Source organism: Amphibalanus amphitrite, unplaced genomic scaffold (genome assembly GCF_019059575.1).
Source record: "Amphibalanus amphitrite isolate SeventyFive unplaced genomic scaffold, NRLGWU_Aamphi_draft 000009F_arrow, whole genome shotgun sequence".
Taxonomy (NCBI): domain Eukaryota; kingdom Metazoa; phylum Arthropoda; class Thecostraca; order Balanomorpha; family Balanidae; genus Amphibalanus; species Amphibalanus amphitrite.
In genome coordinates, this window is record NW_024881505.1 from 233,706 (window position 1) to 254,760 (window position 21,055).

At 49.7% G+C, this 21,055-nt stretch overlaps 1 protein-coding gene across 1 annotated transcript; it reads left to right on the forward strand.

Annotated features, from left to right (window-relative positions):
- The first annotated feature begins 17,340 nt into the window (after positions 1 to 17,340).
- Positions 17,341 to 19,362, forward strand: LOC122379868. Its single transcript, XM_043362428.1, has 2 exons — positions 17,341 to 17,551; positions 18,507 to 19,362. Exons 1-2 carry the CDS (start codon positions 17,416 to 17,418, stop codon positions 19,346 to 19,348), a joined length of 978 nt encoding a protein of 325 aa, XP_043218363.1. The 5' UTR covers positions 17,341 to 17,415; the 3' UTR covers positions 19,349 to 19,362.
- The last annotated feature ends 1,693 nt before the right edge of the window (positions 19,363 to 21,055 follow it).

The window sequence follows — 21,055 nt, forward strand, 5'->3', positions numbered from 1 at the left end:
CCCCGGGGCGGTGCGTACGGTGCGAGTGGGCGTCAGGTTTCGTCAGTGTTCCACCGGGGTCAGTGGACGAGGGTCATGGGAGGGAGAGGTGGGTGCTGTGAACCATAAGACCCGACTGATCAGCTGGTGTTCGGCTGAGGGCGATGACGACGAGATGGTGGGAGATGAACTGGAAATAGCGATAGAATCTTTGTGATTAAAGTCTACATAATAATTGAGAAAAATCGTTGCTTTTGGTTTCATTACTCCAATTACCACACGGATTTCGATTTGAAAATGGCACATTTGAGTTCGGTGGTTACATTGAAAATAAAAGCAAATTGTAACTGTTTTTTATACGTATTATTTATCTCTAATGCAATGGAAAGTGGAGTTAAGTCCCATGACCCGTATGTAATTGAAAGTATCAATGCAATGACATTTGATTTCTGAGTAATGCTTTCGGTAATTTTGTTACAAGGCATTTCTATTTTAGGCCACGTTTTTCTTCACTGGCTACCCTACCGATGCGTCTTTTTCCAATGACTGCTGAATAGCATACGTAGGCCATCGTGATTGGTCGACTGTGTTTGGGAAGCCCGAACACCCTCTCCTCTAACTGGATCCAGCGGCGTCGGGTGTGTTATGTGATCGCTGTCATCACGGCGGTCACCTGTCACCATCTGTCAGGACTAGCGGCGGTGACACTGTCACCCCTGCTCAGCGGGGCCATCCAGTCAGCCCTCCCACCGGAGACCCGTGTCCGAGGGGATTACGGTGGCTCACCGGGCCCCCTGTGGCTCTGCACTATGCACGCGCCGGCCGGCTGATGCCGAGTCTCGGCGCTCGGCTGCTGCACCCTGGGGGCAGTCAAGGTCAGCAGCTGCCGCCAAGGTCGCCCGGCTGGCCGGAGCGTCTGCCGCCGCCGGCCCTTTCACCGCGCCGAGACGCCACGGACACCCGAGAGGGCCACGAGAGGCGGCGGCCTATTAGCATACGTCACATTCGGAAGGCGGATCAGCCGCGCATCCATCGGACAGAAGACACGGGGTTCTGTATGCGGAGCCACCAGATTAAGATATTGAACAGCGCATCTATCGGAGGTGGCATCGTTGATCGGATGGATGATTTTGTAACCGGTAAGTCATCCCGCAGTCCTGCGCGGTAACGATGAAAAGGCTGGCGTTGTTGACCAGTTGGTTTGGTCATCTGACGCACGCAGCGCGCCTCAAACACTCGGGACATTTTTCAGAATCGCGCTGGAGGAGGGCTGAGCAATGACAACACTGGACTTTGGATGTCGGTTACCTATAGTGGGAACTGGCTTCTGAGCACTGAACAGTCACGGCATTGTGATGGTCAGTGGACGCTGAACATTGACCACATTTATGCATAGGTGAGCAAAGCAGCGAATACATCAGTAGACACGTCTGACACAAACAGAATCCCACCTGCCTCGGACGGTGTCAGAGGGGTCAGAGGTCCCCCTATGACCCGGGTCGACGCACTGACCGACCCTGAACCCAGGCGACAGACGCCCATACCGGGCAGCACTGCTGTGAGGTCGTTACCTGAATATGTTCCGAGGGCACAGGCCGAGAATGGACGCCTATGACAGGACCACATTCCGAGAGACAAATTTGTGTACAAGCGCAGCGTGCATTCACATAGCGTTCCCGACGGTTTCTAAGCTGGTTTCCAGGCTCGACACTACCGCATCATGATTTGTTAACAGAATCACGCAATGAATGCAAACAAATGCTGCAACTATACTTGAAAATTTGCCAAAACATGGTGATAATAAGGCTTAGTGTGCAGAAAAACTCCGAGTTCATAAGAAATATGAGTCATGCCGACGCCTGAGGTCTGAGCTACAGAATAAATGATGCCCATTGTCTGTCATAGACCTCTGTACCTACACCTTCGTTTCTATTGCACATATCTGTCCTCCAAACATCTAGGCCTCTATAAATCTATGCTTCTTCACTCAGACCGGGTGTTCAGAAGCATATATACCTATCCATATTATCATCGATGCCTACAGAGGATACATTAAATTGTATTATTTTATCAATAAAATAGCGGTAGATATGTGGTTGTGGATGTGGATGTCACAGCCTCACAAATGACCCACAATTTCTCCTTACTTGAATATAGGTACAAGGTATACGCTGCAGGGAACTAAAAAGGTGAAACAACTTTTAATGACCATAATCTTTTTACAAAAAAGAATTAAGTTTCACATTCACCTCACTGCTTTAAAATTCCCTCTATTGTTTTCCCACATGACCCACGCTGCTTACTGCTTGACTAATCGTGTACATTTGTACACGTATACGTTGCATATAACAGAGACCCTTCAGCCTTGACATGGTGCTGTATGCTTGTACGACTTTCGCCAGTTTAAGCCGTCGGTGATGTTACACCGTGTTCCTATAGGGCTCGCAACTCGGAACGGTGCTTGTACGGCAATAATAAGAAATTCATATGTGCACTGTCATGCGTCAGCAGTCATACTCAGCACCGATAGTAGGCATACAATATGCATCGTATAACTGCATATGCAATATGCATGCATAAATGGCAGCTGGGTATCTTTTTGAAGCAGCCAAAGGGACACAGAACATGTTACATGAGCCATCTACCGAGCGTGCTGCCTGCAGCCAGCTTTGTGCCGGCATTACTTTACGTTTAACGAGTCATGTAATTCGCATTGACCCGTCCATTCATTGACGTCACTTGCGGTCCTGGAAGCTTTGCAATGCAAATCTCTATTGACGACACAAACAGGCATACAGCAAGCAGAAGTATCTTCTTGAAAGGAGACACGGGCCACGGGGAGAGAGAGAGAGAGAGAGAGAGAGAGAGAGAGAGAGAGAGAGAGAGAGAGAGAGAGAGAGAGAGAGAGAGAGAGAGAGAGAGAGAGAGAGAGAGAGAGAGAGAAGGGGGAGAGAGAGAGAAGTGGAGAGGAGTGGGAAGGGACTTGATAGGGGCTGTAGCACGCTACATCTTGAACATTTAACGTAGTATCTTTTCGGCACGGCTCGGTCCGGCAGTCCCCCCCCCCCCTCGCAGTCCGGTCGTCACAGGCCTAGCCCTCCATTCACACACCCGTCGCTGCTACCGGGTGACGCACAGCTGAGCGGAGCGCTGCTGCTGCGCTCTCCTCCCCTCTCATTATTCACTAACCCCCCCCCCCAGTCACCAGGCCCGCCATCCCCATTCAGCACTTTTCCCCAACTCCCTCAACGAGCACTGTCCGTGAGAATAGCCCGCAGTAGACACGTCTGCGAGAAGACGATGCCGGTCACATCAGTACGAACCGCTGAGGCACAGCTGAGTCAACAAGCTACGTCAGGACTGCGGCCGGCGGCGGCGGCGAGCGAGCACGTTAAGGTACTCTGTCACTTGTCACGTACTCTGTCAGGTACCACAACAGCTGCGCCGCGCTGAGTCCCACGGTGGGAATGGCACAACCAGAAAGATCCTACGGCAAGCAAAAACGCTGTAGTTCCAGAGGTCTTCGCAATGGGCAGCCGTTAAACTCTCATTACAACGCTCGCCTATGGAGACAGCTACCGCAGGATGAGCGATCCGAGCCTCCTCAAATAACGCTGGATCAGTAAGATATGTCAACAGATCATGGAGCAGTGTCAAGGATGGATGCCGGCTGGAGCACACAGCCTCCTTTGTCGGGCACAGCAACCCAGGGTGAGTGAACCTGGCAAAACAACCGGGTGACCGACCTCACAATGGCCTCATGAGGTAGTTCCAGAGATCTCCGCAGAGGAAGAAGGCGCTGACTTACGGCCACGCCCCGGTACGGTGGGCGGAGCAAGAGTGACGTCACAGGGGCGTTGGCGGCAGACGAAACGGAAGGAAACAAAAGTTTGAATAAAATGAAATTGAAGAATCAAAATTAAAACTCGAAAATCACAAACCTTTCGGGGATTGTTTTATGCCAGCGATTACTAAAATGATAAAGCACTCAACACGAAGACGATTCGACGGCCAAAAATTGCAGGCACAGAGGAGCAAGGTGACTAAACAGGACAGAGGGCGCCATCTTACGGCCCCACCCACCAGAAGAAGGCAGAGGAAGATGACGTCGCAAGGGCGTGGCAGTCACCCCTCCCCCCAACTATAAAAGGGTGCGCCACCCAACCAGAGGGAGAATCACAGTCGAGCAGCCGAGAGTCACAGTCTGCAGCCGGAGCCGGAGACGCCATCTGGAGGCCGCCGTCAGTCCGGGGTCACCCGCGAGAAGCCTCTTCAGTTCGAGTGATCAGAACCGAGGACAGCAGCCGACGCTTGTGACCACACTGAGAAGCGGAAGCGCAGAGAAACTCCAGAATGTGAGTGTTGTTGAAAAGTCTGCTCAATCCCAATCCTTGACCCCCCCCCCCCTCTGCCCGGTTGCCGTGCCGTGACGACTGCCAAACATTTTCGGTTGCCATAAAATGCACTCTCAATTGGAATTGGAAAACTTAAATTACTTTGAGCTTATTGGTCCAGACACCCTAGTAGCATATTAGGATCTGAATTTCGAAGTCATGTCAGAGTCGCCAGCAAACCGTTATTGTCAGTTGGAGTTCACGATTAGGCCCAGAGCGAGAGGCTAAAATTTGAATAAGCAGCTCATGGTCACGAACGTTGAGATTGATGACTGGATGTGTGACAGCGTTGAAATGTCTTTGTCTTCGGTCAAGCTGGTTCGTTCGATTTATTATGGGCGATGGCCAGGTGCGTTTTGAGGTTGGAACGTTTGTGAAATTAAGGGTTTAGATTCGTGCTGTACTCACTAAAAGTTGCATTGCGAAATCATTGGTAATATTGCTGTAGGAATTAATTGCGAAGTCGAAATCAATTATAGAACAGGTAAATACGGTTGAAAGGGAATGTAATGTTTTAAGGTGGCGACTGATTCATGCGATCGATCTATGAATATGGCTATGAGTTATGATTTCCGACAGATACGAATGCTTGAGCTTACGGCGGAATTTCTTCTGTTACTTAGGTGCAGAGTTGCGAGCAGTGGTTTGAGGTTGACGGTTTGACACTTAGCGACTTTAGATGGTCACTTTGCGTCATTGAAATTGCGAAATGTCGAGTAACAGGTAGATGTAGAATTGTTTGTGGTTAGAACTAATATGCGACTAATATAGGTGCCGATCGTTGTGCTTTTGTAGAATAAATACTAGAAAGGACCACCTTTGTTGGGGAACGATTAAATGGGACAGGAATTTAATTTAAAAAAAAACTTACGTTGAATGGAGCTGATGAGATGTCGAACAGGGAGATATTGCAGCGATATTTTACCAGATTCACACTCACTGACACATCCGGTGAATCCACCCGGCCAGAAGAGACAACACGCACGAGCACAGCACCGCGAGTGATGACGCGCCCATCGCGGCGTGGCCTTGACTGACTGTCGACGCGACGCCAGCCGGCGGCCAGTATCGTCGCTCTCGACGCGGGCGTTGAGCCGCCAGAGGGCGTAAAAAGCAGCCACAACAGGGGCAGTGGGTTAGCCGTAATTGGGGCGCGGGCGGTAGGTGAAGGTCATTGTATATAGGAGCATGGTTAGTTGTGGAAAGTTGCAACGGGGTAAGAACGTAAACAGTTAATGCATAATTTTAAATATGACATGCTATTTGATATTTAGGACTGCACTTCGTTTGATGCGCATTGTTTACTGCTAATAGGATGATTTAAAATAGATTCCCTATGAAAGGCTAGGGACCCTATGACAATATTCTGGCACTCTATAAAGATAATTTGTTTAGGTAACTAGTAGCCCATCAGAAGCTATCGAACGAGTTTCAAGGAGTCATTTCCGTTTGAGCATTCAGCAATTCACTATGATACGGTGGATCACAACCAGACGACAGATCGGTGCGTACTAATTGGTTCTAGATTATCTGATGAAATCAAGAGCGGTTCAAGGTCTGCTAGGATTGTTTACGAGAACTGATGATTAGGTTCACGCGTGCAGCAGCAATTAGGACTTGAGATTACGATTAGATGCGTTTCTGTTATTCGCGTTCTTGAGAGTTAGCGCCAATAATTACTCCACCAATATTGGCACAGGGCATTGTGAGGCACAGACGGCTTGTTTGCCCGTCTCCTATGGCGTAGCGTTTACCAGCATGACCGTATGAGACACAGATGCACTTCTCTAAACCCACGTCCAGACCGGAATAATAAGAGGGACACGCCGTCACGTACGCAGGGCATATGCACGTTTTCCGCCAGTGGTACCGGCCACTGTTAATTTTCCCGCTTAGGTAACACTGGGTGAGAAGGCAGTGAGAGGTTTCTACGGCAGGGGGAAGGGGAAGATTGGCACAGTGTGCAGTGGAGAGTAAGTTATGCCAAAGGCAAGAAGCCGAGGGTCAGGGGTGAGTCACCCAAAAGTGCGGATAAGGCGCGCCGTAGTGTCCCGAATAAGTCCTCATACTTATTTTGTAAAGGTACCTTAATCGGTACTGGACAGCCTCAGGGGAGGGAAGAATGTACTCCAGGACACGTAAGGCCTTGAAGAGTAAATCCCATGGTTTAAGGAGAGTTCCTGAGGAGAGTTCCAGGATATGAACGGTGGTCCCTGGGTCGTGAACGGGAATGTTACACGCGGACCGGAAGAGGGCATAGGTAATCTCTCCCGGTAGAGAGATAAGTCGGATATAAATCGTGTATGTGTGTACCATAAGTCTATCGGACGTGTAGTGAATCCCATAAATTAGTAGGGTGGATATTTGTGTATAATTATTCTGGACGGCCCTGCGATAAGTATCTTTGTCGCCGGTTAGCGGAGCATGCATATGGATTTCGGAAAGAGACATTTATCTCGCCGGGGAGACCATGGTTTGTAAGACGCCTAACACTATCGGAGGGAATTTCGGGGGCTACCAATTAAATTTGGGTGAATACATGAAATGTGAACGTAATGCGAGCAAGGATGTGAGAATGATGACGCATGAATCTTAGAGTAAGGCCGATAGGAATTTGGTAGAATTCGGTTATGGCAGTCGAACAAATGATTCTCGAGGGCAACTAAACTAGCAACGCTAATACGAACTAAGCGGGCAATTTTTGTAATGGGGAGGCCAGTGATATAGGAATGGGTGACTGGACGAATGATCACATTCAATTAATCAATGTAATTACCACCCATATGTTTGGCAGTGGTCATCGGGACTTCGAATGCCCTGTCCTTCACCTGCCCAACTGTGCTGCAAACCCAGCTGATCGGATCCCTCTATCCCTAATCCGAGCAGTGAAGAAGCATCTCGTGCATCATGGTCTATACAATGAACAGAATCATCAAGCCTCCAATTTAAAAAGCATCTTCCATCAGATGTATTTGTACGCAAGGTGGATCTAGACTTACATCTTCTTCAGGTGGCTCTGTATCTACATCTCTCCCAGGTGGACGTCAGTGAAGATCTCTATCAGGATATCTACATCTCTATCTCAGGATCTCATCTTCATCACTATCTGGATCCCTCTCTATAGCTAACTCAAGATCTTTTCCAAGACTCTTCTCAAGCTCCCCTGTTCTACCAGCTCTACTATCGAGTTCAGTACAGCAGCAAATTGTTCTCTCTCTTCTGCTAAACCAGCCGAACAACAGCGGACTGCGGTGGTTGATGAACCGCAAAGAAGATGCAGCTCTTTTTATTCCTTCTTTCTTCTTTTCTTAATTCCCTCGCTACAAATGGCGCCCAACGTGGGGCTTTGATAATTCTCAAATTGTGAAGCTGGTAGACTGGCACAAGCCGCCGAACCCGAAGTTGATGAATTGAAAGTCAACCGTATGGAGAAGAGGAAGAAGTTGAAGAATAGAGCAGGTGTTCGAAAATACTGGCAGCAGTGGAAATGAGCGTGCTGCAGGGGTCGACGTGAAGAAAGAGGATGAGCTAAAGAAAGCTGTGTGAAGATGATGAAGCTTATGATGATGGCTGATGACAGCGAAATTGAAGAATTGAGCAGGTGTTCGAAATACTGACAGTAGTGGAAATGAACGTGCTGCAGGGGTCGACGTGAAGGAAGAGGATGAGCTAAAGAAAGCTGTGTGAAGATGATTAAGCTTATGATGGTGGCTGATGAGAGGAAGCGGTCTTACGAATACTGAAAAGGACATAGAAGAAGTTGTTGAAGATAAGATAAGGAAATGAAGCTGTCTCATGAAACAAAGGATCAGACCAATACAGAAGTCAGACCGAAAATGAAACTTGACAATTGTTTGCAGCAGCATATCAATTCTTCTACGTTCTGCTGTACAACAAGTACAAGTCAAGGTCAGCTGATGTATTGCAAAGGGAGCTCGAACTTTCTAGAGTATTGATGATAAGAGGACAGCAATATCAAAAGCAGAAGAGGAAGAAGAACAGGCGGAATGCTCGTGTTGTAATGAATCAAAAACAAGCACGGTCGTCTTCACAACACAGCCGAGGCGATTATCATGTTGGTGAACGAGGAGAGGGTGCCAGGATGCTGCAAGACCAGCTGCCAAACGATCCATTGAGATGGGCTGCTGCAGAGATCACCCACCTGGGCTGCTGCAACGGCTGTCACCTGGTCCGCCGAAAGGTCGCTACCTGGGCTGCCACGGAGGTCACCTGTGCTGCCACGGAGGATGCATGCGCCCTCGCGGGCTGCCTCGGAGGTCACTCACCTGATCTGCCGCGGAAGTCGCCTACCTGAGCTGCCACGGAGGAAGCATTGGTCTCGCGTGCTGCCTCGGAGGTCACTCACCTGATCTGCCGCGGAAGTCGCCTACCTGAGCTGCCACGGAGGAAGCATTGGTCTCGCGTGCTGCCTCGGAGGTCACTCACCTGAGCGGCCGCGGAAGTCGCCTACCTGAGCTGCCACGGAGGAAGCATTGGTCTCGCGTGCTGCCTCGGAGGTCACTCACCTGAGCGGCCGCGGAAGTCGCCTACCTGAGCTGCCACGGAGGAAGCATTGGTCTCGCGTGCTGCCTCGGAGGTCACTCACCTGATCGGCCGCGGAAGTCGCCTACCTGAGCTGCCACGGAGGAAGCTTTGCCCTCGCGTGCTGCCCCGTGGGTCACTCAACTGAGCTGCCGCGGAAGTCGCCTACCTGAGCTGCCACGGGGATGCATTGCCCTCGCGTGCTGCCGCGGGGGTCACCCACCTGAGCTGCCATGGAGGTCGCTCACCTGAGCTGCCACGGAGCCTGCCACCCGGACTGCCACGGAGGTGTCATCCACCTGGGCTGCCACGTAGGCTGCCCACACGGGCCGCCGTGCAAGCTGCCCACCCGGGCTGCCATGGAGGCCGCCACCCGGGCCGCCATGAAGGCTGCCCACCCGAGCTGCCATGGAGGCCGCCACCCGAACTGCTGTGGAGGCCGCCCATCTGGGCTGCCACAGAGGTCTTCACCCTCCTGAGAAGCCACTTACCGGACGGCCACCGTCGACATCGGGCTAACCAAAGTGGTTGGTGCCCGTGACCCGGATCTGGTGAACGACAAACTGAGGTGGGGACGAGGAACAACAGGTGCGTGTGTGTACTGTACTAGGTATGCGATGTCATGTTGTAGGCGTTGCGGAAGTTCTCATGGTTGTGTAGCTTTAGATGAGTAAGGGGTGTGACTTTTTTTGTATGAGTTGCGAGGACGCAACTAGGGTTGTTTGGACTGAAGATGTAGCACGCTACATCTTGAACATTTAACGTAGTATCTTTTCGGCACGGCTCGGTCCGGCAGTCCCCCCCCCTCGCAGTCCGGTCACAGGCCTAGCCCTCCATTCACACACCCGTCGCTGCTACCGGGTGACGCACAGCTGAGCGGAGCGCTGCTGCTGCGCTCTCCTCCCCTCTCATTATTCACTAACCCCCCCCCCAGTCACCAGGCCCGCCATCCCCATTCAGCACTTTTCCCCAACTCCCTCAACGAGCACTGTCCGTGAGAATAGCCCGCAGTAGACACGTCTGCGAGAAGACGATGCCGGTCACATCAGTACGAACCGCTGAGGCACAGCTGAGTCAACAAGCTACGTCAGGACTGCGGCCGGCGGCGGCGGCGAGCGAGCACGTTAAGGTACTCTGTCACTTGTCACGTACTCTGTCAGGTACCACAACAGCTGCGCCGCGCTGAGTCCCACGGTGGGAATGGCACAACCAGAAAGATCCTACGGCAAGCAAAAACGCTGTAGTTCCAGAGGTCTTCGCAATGGGCAGCCGTTAAACTCTCATTACAACGCTCGCCTATGGAGACAGCTACCGCAGGATGAGCGATCCGAGCCTCCTCAAATAACGCTGGATCAGTAAGATATGTCAACAGATCATGGAGCAGTGTCAAGGATGGATGCCGGCTGGAGCACACAGCCTCCTTTGTCGGGCACAGCAACCCAGGGTGAGTGAACCTGGCAAAACAACCGGGTGACCGACCTCACAATGGCCTCATGAGGTAGTTCCAGAGATCTCCGCAGAGGAAGAAGGCGCTGACTTACGGCCACGCCCCGGTACGGTGGGCGGAGCAAGAGTGACGTCACAGGGGCGTTGGCGGCAGACGAAACGGAAGGAAACAAAAGTTTGAATAAAATGAAATTGAAGAATCAAAATTAAAACTCGAAAATCACAAACCTTTCGGGGATTGTTTTATGCCAGCGATTACTAAAATGATAAAGCACTCAACACGAAGACGATTCGACGGCCAAAAATTGCAGGCACAGAGGAGCAAGGTGACTAAACAGGACAGAGGGCGCCATCTTACGGCCCCACCCACCAGAAGAAGGCAGAGGAAGATGACGTCGCAAGGGCGTGGCAGTCACCCCTCCCCCCAACTATAAAAGGGTGCGCCACCCAACCAGAGGGAGAATCACAGTCGAGCAGCCGAGAGTCACAGTCTGCAGCCGGAGCCGGAGACGCCATCTGGAGGCCGCCGTCAGTCCGGGGTCACCCGCGAGAAGCCTCTTCAGTTCGAGTGATCAGAACCGAGGACAGCAGCCGACGCTTGTGACCACACTGAGAAGCGGAAGCGCAGAGAAACTCCAGAATGTGAGTGTTGTTGAAAAGTCTGCTCAATCCCAATCCTTGACCCCCCCCCCCTCTGCCCGGTTGCCGTGCCGTGACGACTGCCAAACATTTTCGGTTGCCATAAAATGCACTCTCAATTGGAATTGGAAAACTTAAATTACTTTGAGCTTATTGGTCCAGACACCCTAGTAGCATATTAGGATCTGAATTTCGAAGTCATGTCAGAGTCGCCAGCAAACCGTTATTGTCAGTTGGAGTTCACGATTAGGCCCAGAGCGAGAGGCTAAAATTTGAATAAGCAGCTCATGGTCACGAACGTTGAGATTGATGACTGGATGTGTGACAGCGTTGAAATGTCTTTGTCTTCGGTCAAGCTGGTTCGTTCGATTTATTATGGGCGATGGCCAGGTGCGTTTTGAGGTTGGAACGTTTGTGAAATTAAGGGTTTAGATTCGTGCTGTACTCACTAAAAGTTGCATTGCGAAATCATTGGTAATATTGCTGTAGGAATTAATTGCGAAGTCGAAATCAATTATAGAACAGGTAAATACGGTTGAAAGGGAATGTAATGTTTTAAGGTGGCGACTGATTCATGCGATCGATCTATGAATATGGCTATGAGTTATGATTTCCGACAGATACGAATGCTTGAGCTTACGGCGGAATTTCTTCTGTTACTTAGGTGCAGAGTTGCGAGCAGTGGTTTGAGGTTGACGGTTTGACACTTAGCGACTTTAGATGGTCACTTTGCGTCATTGAAATTGCGAAATGTCGAGTAACAGGTAGATGTAGAATTGTTTGTGGTTAGAACTAATATGCGACTAATATAGGTGCCGATCGTTGTGCTTTTGTAGAATAAATACTAGAAAGGACCACCTTTGTTTGGGAACGATTAAATGGGACAGGAATTTAATTTAAAAAAAAAAACTTACGTTGAATGGAGCTGATGAGATGTCGAACAGGGAGATATTGCAGCGATATTTTACCAGATTCACACTCACTGACACATCCGGTGAATCCACCCGGCCAGAAGAGACAACACGCACGAGCATTGCACCGCGAGTGATGACGCGCCCATCGCGGCGTGGCCTTGACTGACTGTCGACGCGACGCCAGCCGGCGGCCAGTATCGTCGCTCTCGACGCGGGCGTTGAGCCGCCAGAGGGCGTAAAAAGCAGCCACAACAGGGGCAGTGGGTTAGCCGTAATTGGGGCGCGGGCGGTAGGTGAAGGTCATTGTATATAGGAGCATGGTTAGTTGTGGAAAGTTGCAACGGGGTAAGAACGTAAACAGTTAATGCATAATTTTAAATATGACATGCTATTTGATATTTAGGACTGCACTTCGTTTGATGCGCATTGTTTACTGCTAATAGGATGATTTAAAATAGATTCCCTATGAAAGGCTAGGGACCCTATGACAATATTCTGGCACTCTATAAAGATAATTTGTTTAGGTAACTAGTAGCCCATCAGAAGCTATCGAACGAGTTTCAAGGAGTCATTTCCGTTTGAGCATTCAGCAATTCACTATGATACGGTGGATCACAACCAGACGACAGATCGGTGCGTACTAATTGGTTCTAGATTATCTGATGAAATCAAGAGCGGTTCAAGGTCTGCTAGGATTGTTTACGAGAACTGATGATTAGGTTCACGCGTGCAGCAGCAATTAGGACTTGAGATTACGATTAGATGCGTTTCTGTTATTCGCGTTCTTGAGAGTTAGCGCCAATAATTACTCCACCAATATTGGCACAGGGCATTGTGAGGCACAGACGGCTTGTTTGCCCGTCTCCTATGGCGTAGCGTTTACCAGCATGACCGTATGAGACACAGATGCACTTCTCTAAACCCACGTCCAGACCGGAATAATAAGAGGGACACGCCGTCACGTACGCAGGGCATATGCACGTTTTCCGCCAGTGGTACCGGCCACTGTTAATTTTCCCGCTTAGGTAACACTGGGTGAGAAGGCAGTGAGAGGTTTCTACGGCAGGGGGAAGGGGAAGATTGGCACAGTGTGCAGTGGAGAGTAAGTTATGCCAAAGGCAAGAAGCCGAGGGTCAGGGGTGAGTCACCCAAAAGTGCGGATAAGGCGCGCCGTAGTGTCCCGAATAAGTCCTCATACTTATTTTGTAAAGGTACCTTAATCGGTACTGGACAGCCTCAGGGGAGGGAAGAATGTACTCCAGGACACGTAAGGCCTTGAAGAGTAAATCCCATGGTTTAAGGAGAGTTCCTGAGGAGAGTTCCAGGATATGAACGGTGGTCCCTGGGTCGTGAACGGGAATGTTACACGCGGACCGGAAGAGGGCATAGGTAATCTCTCCCGGTAGAGAGATAAGTCGGATATAAATCGTGTATGTGTGTACCATAAGTCTATCGGACGTGTAGTGAATCCCATAAATTAGTAGGGTGGATATTTGTGTATAATTATTCTGGACGGCCCTGCGATAAGTATCTTTGTCGCCGGTTAGCGGAGCATGCATATGGATTTCGGAAAGAGACATTTATCTCGCCGGGGAGACCATGGTTTGTAAGACGCCTAACACTATCGGAGGGAATTTCGGGGGCTACCAATTAAATTTGGGTGAATACATGAAATGTGAACGTAATGCGAGCAAGGATGTGAGAATGATGACGCATGAATCTTAGAGTAAGGCCGATAGGAATTTGGTAGAATTCGGTTATGGCAGTCGAACAAATGATTCTCGAGGGCAACTAAACTAGCAACGCTAATACGAACTAAGCGGGCAATTTTTGTAATGGGGAGGCCAGTGATATAGGAATGGGTGACTGGACGAATGATCACATTCAATTAATCAATGTAATTACCACCCATATGTTTGGCAGTGGTCATCGGGACTTCGAATGCCCTGTCCTTCACCTGCCCAACTGTGCTGCAAACCCAGCTGATCGGATCCCTCTATCCCTAATCCGAGCAGTGAAGAAGCATCTCGTGCATCATGGTCTATACAATGAACAGAATCATCAAGCCTCCAATTTAAAAAGCATCTTCCATCAGATGTATTTGTACGCAAGGTGGATCTAGACTTACATCTTCTTCAGGGTGGCTCTGTATCTACATCTCTCCCAGGTGGACGTCAGTGAAGATCTCTATCAGGATATCTACATCTCTATCTCAGGATCTCATCTTCATCACTATCTGGATCCCTCTCTATAGCTAACTCAAGATCTTTTCCAAGACTCTTCTCAAGCTCCCCTGTTCTACCAGCTCTACTATCGAGTTCAGTACAGCAGCAAATTGTTCTCTCTCTTCTGCTAAACCAGCCGAACAACAGCGGACTGAGGTGGTTGATGAACCGCAAAGAAGATGCAGCTCTTTTTATTCCTTCTTTCTTCTTTTCTTAATTCCCTCGCTACAGGGCAAACAGATAAGAAGACATTTTCTATTGTTATGACATATGTGTTGATACTTGATTGACTCACGAAATGATTTTGTTGTAGGTACTTCAATGAAATCATATGAATTAACCCTCGCCCGTCCTGACATTTTTACAGCCGCTTGCCAATAGGGTCGACCATCCCTTCTCAGCCGTTCAACCTTTCAATAAAGTCAACCGAGGTCACTTAAGATAAATGTCCTTGACCTGACCTTGACGTGACACTAACATCCACCATAATCCATGGCACAAACATTAGGTTGGCACGTTTCTAATCACAAAAAGTCTTAAATGTGACTTGCGTCGTATTGCCATCCGGCCAAACATGACCACGAGAAACATCAGAGGTCAATTAAGTCAATAAGGTCAGAGTCATGAAATTTTAAAGACTGTAAAATTCATTGACCCGCGAATGATAAAAAATTCGTCGCGATCCGCTTCATCCGTGAGCTACCTATGTGTGAAAAACGAGGGAGTCCGTACGACCCTCCCCTAAAAGAGCGAGGGCTAAACGATGGTCGATGAAGTCACGGATCAACCGTTACGGCGTTTATTAACCCGCGCCCTGCGGGGGGGGGGGGCATTTGAACACCCACCTGTGTTTTTTTTCGGGAATACCTATCTATAAGAAGAAGAAAAAAAACGGCGGCGCAAAGCGTCGACGTTTTGGACACACTTTATCATACATATTTTTTAAACATGGTAAGAAAAGTTCAGAACAAAATTCCTCAAGGTCAGGTTTATACCAGGTCACTTCAAGTGACCTCACCTCATAAAAAGTTTCAGTGTCTGCTTTAGGTCAACACCGAGTGACGAATCGCATTTAAACTTTTAGAGATTGATAAGAACATTAGTATGTACTATGTACCAAACCAAACGTATGTCTCCGAATTTTTATATCAGTGAGATAAGGTCAGGTCAATTTTGCGACCTCCGCGTTACGTCAACGGAACAAAATTGAGAGCCGCCTCTTTTGAAAAAAAACGTCATTCTAAACACTCTCAAACACTGAATAACAAGTGTAACTATGACACACTGAACTGGAAAATGGCACCCGTGACCCCTATTCATGCCCCTGCAGGTCATGTCATGTCACGAATGATATCTAATAGTTTTTCGTGAATAACTCTTGATAGAGGCATGCTAGAGCAGCGAAAATGCCTTAGCTGTACCCGGCTCAACGATACGGATCGACTGATATGCAACATGACCGTTTCCATTCGGGTCATAGCCTTGACCTGAAGTTAGAATTAAAGTTGACCTTTCAAGGTCAAATTATAGTCGATTCGATGCGTCTTGACGAGAGGAACACGACACCGGTAAAAGTAGGCTCGTGCAAGGTTTGAGTCAAAAGTGATTGCAGATCAAACTTTCCGCAAAAATCGGCTGTTTTCACAGATGTTCCTCCTGCAGGCAAAACCGTTGACCTTAGGTCAAATCTGAGAGAGTTGTTCAGATGACCGTTCAAAAGGGCTATCAAATACGCTTTTCCGGCGCGCTGTAGCTTTATTGGTTTCCGAGTTAGCGCCGGTGTTGGTTTGCTGAGAATTGTGACCGACCTAAAAATCGACGAAATATGGCCTTCATTGACCTCCGGTAACCTGACCTTTGACCTGACCACAAAAGTGACAAACATTATTTTTTACGCTCTTTCGGACGCCGCCTTCTTCGTATCGCTGCGTACCCCAGGAGCTGAGTTAGAAGTCGGGATGTTTCACCCCCCCCCCCCCCCCCCCCAGCACGGCGTAGAAATCCCAGCGGGGCGCACGTTGATACCTATATCTTGAACAAAAGGTAACACCTTACGTTGTAACTACTACACTTTGACTACACTTCCTGTAATATGTACAATTTCCAGGCTAAGGAGGTCGGGTCACCGGTCACAAAAATGTCACTCTGGGCAGTGGAGGACGCTCCCGGCTCCAGGGAGCTTTGCGAGGGTTGAGATCCGATGGCAGTGACATCTATGGTCGGCGCAGCTCCGCCAGCTCGGTGCTGCGGTGGTGGCAGGTATCAACACCGCAGGATGGAACGAGCGGGGACGGCATCGGACTCGGCTGCGGGGCCGATTGAAGAGGGGGCCAGCTCACAGTCACACACAGCCAGTCATCTAAATTACGCGGGAAGTGCCAGGAAAGCTGGCCTGACGACTCACCACGAAGCTTTTCTGGCTGCTCCTGTTGCTGGGCCTGCCGTCTGTGGTCCTCTGTGGTCTCCGCGACCGTGATTCATGATTGTGGTCCGCCGCAATTCCGTGGTCCCTAACTCCATGTCACCACACTAGACCCACTTCTGCGAGACGCCGGGCACTACTGTCAATCCGAACCCTACCCGACCCAGCTGTCCGCCCCTGGGCTATCTGAGGGATCACGTGCCGGTGACCCCACCGCCGGATGTTTTCACCATGGCCGCTACGCCGCGGGTCGAGGCAGTCGGGAAGGCTAAGGGGTATGTCTGACTTCTGCCAGGTGCGCAGTATGTGCTACCTGGCCTGGCCTCGTTGAAGTGCACCTAAACTTCAAGAGCGGTAAGTCGGCGGCTGACCGTGGCCGAGGTCGGGTCGCCCGTCCGCGGCTCCAGTCATGGCAGTGGCGTGAGCGCTGCTCAGTGCACGCCCGGGCAGCGGCCAGTGTTAAGTGAGGTTGGCGGCAGAGCGACTTTTTGTGAATTGCTACCGAGTGCTGTGTGCTCGTACATAAGAGGTGAGGAAATATCTATTGCGCTGTTCACCGGATCCAGTCGCCTTCAAACACCATGACTTCAGATTCAGACAGTGAGGGAGCCTTTTCCACCGACTGTGCTACTTCCGGCACAGAAAGTGGTCGTCGCAAGCGTCGATCTTCCGTTTCTGACATGGTGAGACGCGTCGAAGAACGTAACGCAAAACGTGCGGCCCGGGGCAGCGGCCCTCCCGTCCCGGCGGCGCCGGGCGGCCGGTCGTTGCCCCGGGCTACAGGGCTGGCCGCCCCGGCGTCCGGTCGGGCCGGGGTGGGGCTGAACACCGAGACGCTGAGCGCCATACAGCAAATGATCGGTGACGGCATACAAAAGGTCATTTCTGCGTTTGAGGCCAAATTTGATCGGCTTGAAAAGAGGATCTCCATTCTTGAGGGTGAAGAAATGAATCGCGACATAGAAATCAGAAGATTATCTGAACAATTAGGGGAGGACCGTACAAGAGTACGCACCTAATGCATTTTGTCGTCTCACGCCGTTCGGTTTTGGTTTACGGCTACGATCAGTATATTCCGATAAAGCCTGATCATTTGTCCACAAACTGCAATGACCACAGCGGCCTACGTCCAATTTAAAGCGTGACCGTAAGCAATTTTCTAACACCCTGCATTTGCGTACTCTTGCCCGATAGGCAGTACAAGAGTACGCACTTCGTGCGGGTGGAGTACGCACTACGTGTATGCATTCCTACTCGCTGGAATCAATGCATTCATGCAAGTAATTAAACTATTGTTATCTTTACTGCCGCAGCCACTAAAACGGTCACTCTTAACAGAGTCGAGGCGCCCCGCTGTGGTCGTGCAAATGCCCCCTGGTCTACCAGAAACAGTGATGCTCTTCGTGGTTTCCCCAACTGCTCGGCGTCTCCCCGAGTGTCATCCACCTTGTTGGCCAATCCCGTGAATCTGCTGAGGGGTTGCGCGCCTGATGCACTAAGTTGATTAATGCAACACAACCACGCACTCGGAAAGTTGCGTACTCCTGTCCGCCACGGCAATGCGTACTCATGGCCGACACATACGGTAGACACAAAGCGGGCTGAGAGCTGGCGCCACAGTCGTCGCGTAAACAATTGGGACTTGACACACACACCAAATTCCCCGCGGTATCTTGATAGGAAAAAATGAAAATTCTATTGCCGCTCCCTGAGGAAGGTCACACCTTTTCCTGCACCCCAAAAAATCTAAAAGCGATGTGAAAAACACGTCTAAGCCTCTAAAAAAGACAAGTGAACCCGTAGCGCCCCCACCTTCCACCATCGAAGCCGCGTGAGAGACAGCTTCCTTAGGACTCGAGATGACGCTGATGAGGCGTTGCTAAGCAACCGAAACAGCTGCTGCGTACTCTTGTCGCCTGCGTCCTCTTACCCGCCCTTACCCTAGAGATGCAAGTTCACGTCAATATTGAGCTGCAGAAGCAGGTAGAATCCATGGACATGAACGGGCGGATGACTTCGCTGATTTTCACCTGCTCGGACTTCGGGAAGCGTCGGCCAAATGAAGAGATCGAACAACAAGTCGTTGATGTTATCAACAAACGCGACCCGGACATCCGCTTGACCGCTGCAGACTTACAGACCGCACATCGCCTTCAGGGCGACGACAAAGTGATCGTGAAGTTCGCGAAACAGCGGGTACGTGACTCTATTTATGAACGCCGCTTCTCCATGAACTCCGGCAGTGCTCACTCAGCGCGCAAGGAAAGGCTGTCACCTCTTTATGTAAATGAGAGCCTGACCCCGAGCAACAGAGCAATTTATAATGAACTCCTCGAGGCTCGTAAGCCCTGTAACGGTGCGAAAATCGCGTCGGTGTTCACTCGACGTGGCGTTGTGTTCTGTCGGCGTGTGAAACGTGGCGACAATATCATGGTTGCTGATCAAGCCGCCCTCCGGCGAGTCTTGGACGGCTCCCGTTTCTCGACTCGGCACCGTGGCCGCCCGCCGCCGCCCTCTGTTCACTCGGGCGTCCTCCCTGCGGTGGGTGCCTCCGGCGGAAAAGCGGCGTCATCGCCGTATGTACGTTCGGCCGGGCCCGGTAAGGGAACATCAACGCCTTCGTCTTCATCCGGTGCCCCACAGCCGGGTTCTACTGCAGCGCAATCCTGTGCCGCGTCAAACTCCGAGCCGGTGTCGGCCGCGAGGCCGTCGACGGAGTCGCGCGGTGAGGTGCCGAACAGTCCGGCGGTCGCCGCTTCTGGAGACCCGGTGACGTCAGTCGTCTGAGCCCGGTGAGACCGGTGCGCGCGGTCACCGGAAACCGTTTCCGGTGCAGGTCTTCGTCACCGGGTTCGGTCCGTTTACTGGTCGTTGAAGTAAGTGCTCCTAAATAGCGCCTTGATGATTCTTGGTAGATGTTTGTCTTCTAGCATTAACGTACAGCTAACCAATGACGCCTGTATTAGACGAATTTCTTGTGTCTTGTATTAGTGAACCCTCCAAGATAATATAGAAATGCTTTTTTCATAAGATATTCATTTTTATTATTCATTAATTTATATATTTAGTTGTTTACGTGTCATCTCAATTTTCTACGTATATTCTCGTTTGGAAAAGTTTTCTGATCTGTAACAGATAGCTTAGACGTATCAGACTTTTGACTAGACGCATTTAACCTGTTGTGAGAAGTGATCTGCCATTATGCGTCGATAATTGCTGCCCGGAGCGGCACGCTCGTGCACTGCTGTGTCTGTAGGAGGTCCATATGACTAGCCTGCGGACGGCCGTAATGTTAGGGGAATGGGAAGTGTGGGGTCTAGAGGTATTGAGTTCTTTTTTCATTGTAAATGATGGTTTTACTGGTGATATACGTGCTAGGTTTCCTTTGGCGTGCATATACTGCCATATTTGTCTGTGCCAGGCGGTGGTGCCGGTACAACCAAGACCTCTTAAAACATATAGCCTTGCTGTAAATCTACAGGCTGGTTCATGAAGGAAGTTTCGGTGGTTTCCTTTAATACGAGAGGCTTACGCAATCGCACCAAAAGACGATCCATTTTTCGTCATCTTCGAATAAAGTACAAAAAATGTATCGTTGTTCTTCAAGAGACACACTCTAGACCGTCGATGGAAAACACATGGAAGAATGAATGGAAGGGACAAATTTTCTTCTCACATGGTTCAGAGTCAGGACAAGCAGGTGTTGCTGTGTTGGTTCCGGGTGGATTTGAGTATAGCGTCAATGAATTACTTGCTGATCATGAAGGAAGATTAGTCTGTGTGGAAATTGGATCTGTGCCGAATAAAGTAGTGTTGTTAGGGGTATACGCACCTGCCGTTGACGATCAAAACGTAAAATGCGATTTCTTAAATGAACTGAGACAAGTCTTGACTGATTTCAGTTGTGCTAAAATAGTTATGGCGGGAGACTTTAATATTAGATTAAGTTCACTCGACACTGACAGTCATTCCTTCCGGGAAAGCAGAGCTAGTAAAAAACTAGGAGAGTTGATAGGAGAATTTTCTCTGGAAGATGCTTGGAGAACACTGCACCCAACGGAGAAAAAATTTACTTGGAGGAGAACAAACCCTCTGCAGCAGTCTCGAATTGATATGATTTTTGTAAGCAGCTGGATAATCAACAACAATGTAGTAAAAGCCCATATCGATACCGGCATCCTGAGTGACCACAGCTTTATTACGTTAACATTTTGTTTTTCGGATGAACCCCGAGGGCCCGGTCTGTGGCGCTTCAATAATTCCCTTCTTTTAGATGATGAATTCATTAACGCAGCTAAGTCTGAAATAAATAAAGTTTTGATAAAAACTGAACCTTATCAGCAAAACATTCAGAAAGGAGTGATAATCGATATGCTATTAAGCAACATAAGAGTGCTTGCGATAAAAAGAAGTAAGAAAATTGCGTACGAGCTACGTCGCACAGAAAATCTTTTATATGACGCATTAAGTAAATGTGAGTCAAAGCTCGCCAGT